The following is a 1,717-nucleotide window of genomic DNA, read 5'->3' as shown; positions in this document are numbered from 1 at the left end:
TTTTAATTATTATTGAAACACGACCGGTACGTTTCAAATTTGTCCAGTAAAATAAATTCTGTCTGGACATTTGGCCGGCGAGAATAAATCCTAACGGAAACCCTGGTGTGCATGTGTATAAATGTGTCTGTTGATTGTGTATTTATAGGAGATACATATTTGTTTTTACAATTCTTTATTTAGCAGACAGTTGAGGACATGTCATCAGGTGCAGTGAAATAGGCTTGCAGTTACAGGGAGTAGGGAACCTTTGCAATAAGGGAACACACAAACTGAAAGGCAGAAACCTACCTCGTGGCGGTCACCGTGCTGTTGGCTTTCCTAGCAGGCGCTTTCTTCTGATTGGCTGGTTTTGGCTGCTGAGCGGCAGCCTTGGGCTTCTTCTCTTCTTCCAACTTGCCCTTGTTCCCTTTGTCTTTGTCTTTTTCTTTCTTCTTTTCCTTATCTTTCTTCTCTTTCTTCTTCTTTGGCTTGCTGACGGGAGCCTGGGATAACACCGCCAGCTGCTCATGCACCGCCTTCAACTGGTGGGATAGACTGATTATCAATACCTTCAACCTCCCGGCTACACTTAGAAACGCCTTTAGCTGGATAACTATCTACCAATGGATCTAATCACACATTACTATGATCAGAATTTACATCAAAAACAACTATTCCATATAAATTAAATCAACAGAATTTCATAAATGTACAATGATATTAAAAAAGAAGAAAACCAGGATGTTCTTGACCTGTGATTGGTCGGCAGCACCAACCTGCTCCTGTAGCTCAGCCAATCGCGTGGCTCGCTCCTCCTCTGAGTCGGACGATTCGTCGGAGGAGGAGTTGTTGCTGCTGTCAGAAGAGGCTGTGCTTTTACTGACCAATGGGGTCGTAGAGGGGACCGATGCGTCCAGGCCCTCATCTGGGATCTTAGCGAAACGCATCTCGAACACGTCCTGAAGAGAAAGAGATAATGGTGACTACAGAGAGATAATGGTGACTACAGAGAGATAATGGTGACTACAGAGAGATAATGGTGACTATAGAGAGATAATGGTGACTACAGAGAGATAATGGTGACTACAGAGAGATAATGGTGACTACAGAGAGATAATGGTGACTATAGAGAGATAATGGTGACTATAGATAGAGAGATAATGGTGACTACAGAGAGAGAGATAATGGTGACTACAGAGAGATAATGGTGACTATAGAGAGATAATGGTGACTATAGAGAGATAATGGTGACTACAGAGAGATAATGGTGACTACAGAGATAATGGTGACTATAGAGAGATAATGGTGACTACAGAGACCCCTGAAGAGATAATGGTGACTATAGAGAGATAATGGTGACTACAGAGAGATAATGGTGACTATAGAGAGATAATGGTGACTACAGAGAGATAATGGTGACTACAGAGAGATAATGGTGACTACAGAGAGATAATGGTGACTACAGAGAGATAATGGTGACTATAGAGAGATAATGGTGACTACAGAGAGATAATGGTGACTACAGAGAGATAATGGTGACTACAGAGAGATAATGGTGACTACAGAGAGATAATGGTGACTACAGAGAGATAATGGTGACTACAGAGAGATAATGGTGACTACAGAGAGAGAGATAATGGTGACTATAGAGAGAGAGATAATGGTGACTACAGAGAGAGAGATAATGGTGACTACAGAGAGATAATGGTGACTACAGAGAGATAATGGTGACTAC

The 1,717-nt window shown here is 42.0% G+C and overlaps 1 protein-coding gene across 2 annotated transcripts; it reads right to left on the bottom strand.

The window, feature by feature from the left end:
* Positions 1–197: 197 nt before the first annotated feature.
* On the bottom strand, positions 198–1,683 carry LOC104947468 (bromodomain-containing protein 3-like). 2 transcript variants are annotated; one of them, XM_010773480.1, is made up of 2 exons: positions 759–1,683; positions 198–524 (listed from the first exon to the last, which is right to left on the bottom strand). In XM_010773480.1, the coding sequence occupies exons 1-2, from the start codon at positions 927–929 to the stop codon at positions 288–290; spliced, it is 408 nt and encodes a 135-aa protein (XP_010771782.1). In that variant the 5' UTR covers positions 930–1,683; the 3' UTR covers positions 198–287. The 2 variants fall into 2 exon arrangements, with proteins under 2 accessions (XP_010771782.1, XP_010771781.1); XM_010773479.1 differs by having other exon boundaries at positions 200–524; positions 735–1,679.
* Between the last annotated feature and the right edge of the window lie 34 nt (positions 1,684–1,717).

This window comes from Notothenia coriiceps, unplaced genomic scaffold (assembly GCF_000735185.1).
Source record: "Notothenia coriiceps isolate Sejong01 unplaced genomic scaffold, NC01 NC01_scaffold00012587, whole genome shotgun sequence".
Classification (NCBI taxonomy): Eukaryota; Metazoa; Chordata; class Actinopteri; order Perciformes; family Nototheniidae; genus Notothenia; species Notothenia coriiceps.
This window is presented reverse-complemented; position numbering and strand designations above follow the sequence as displayed.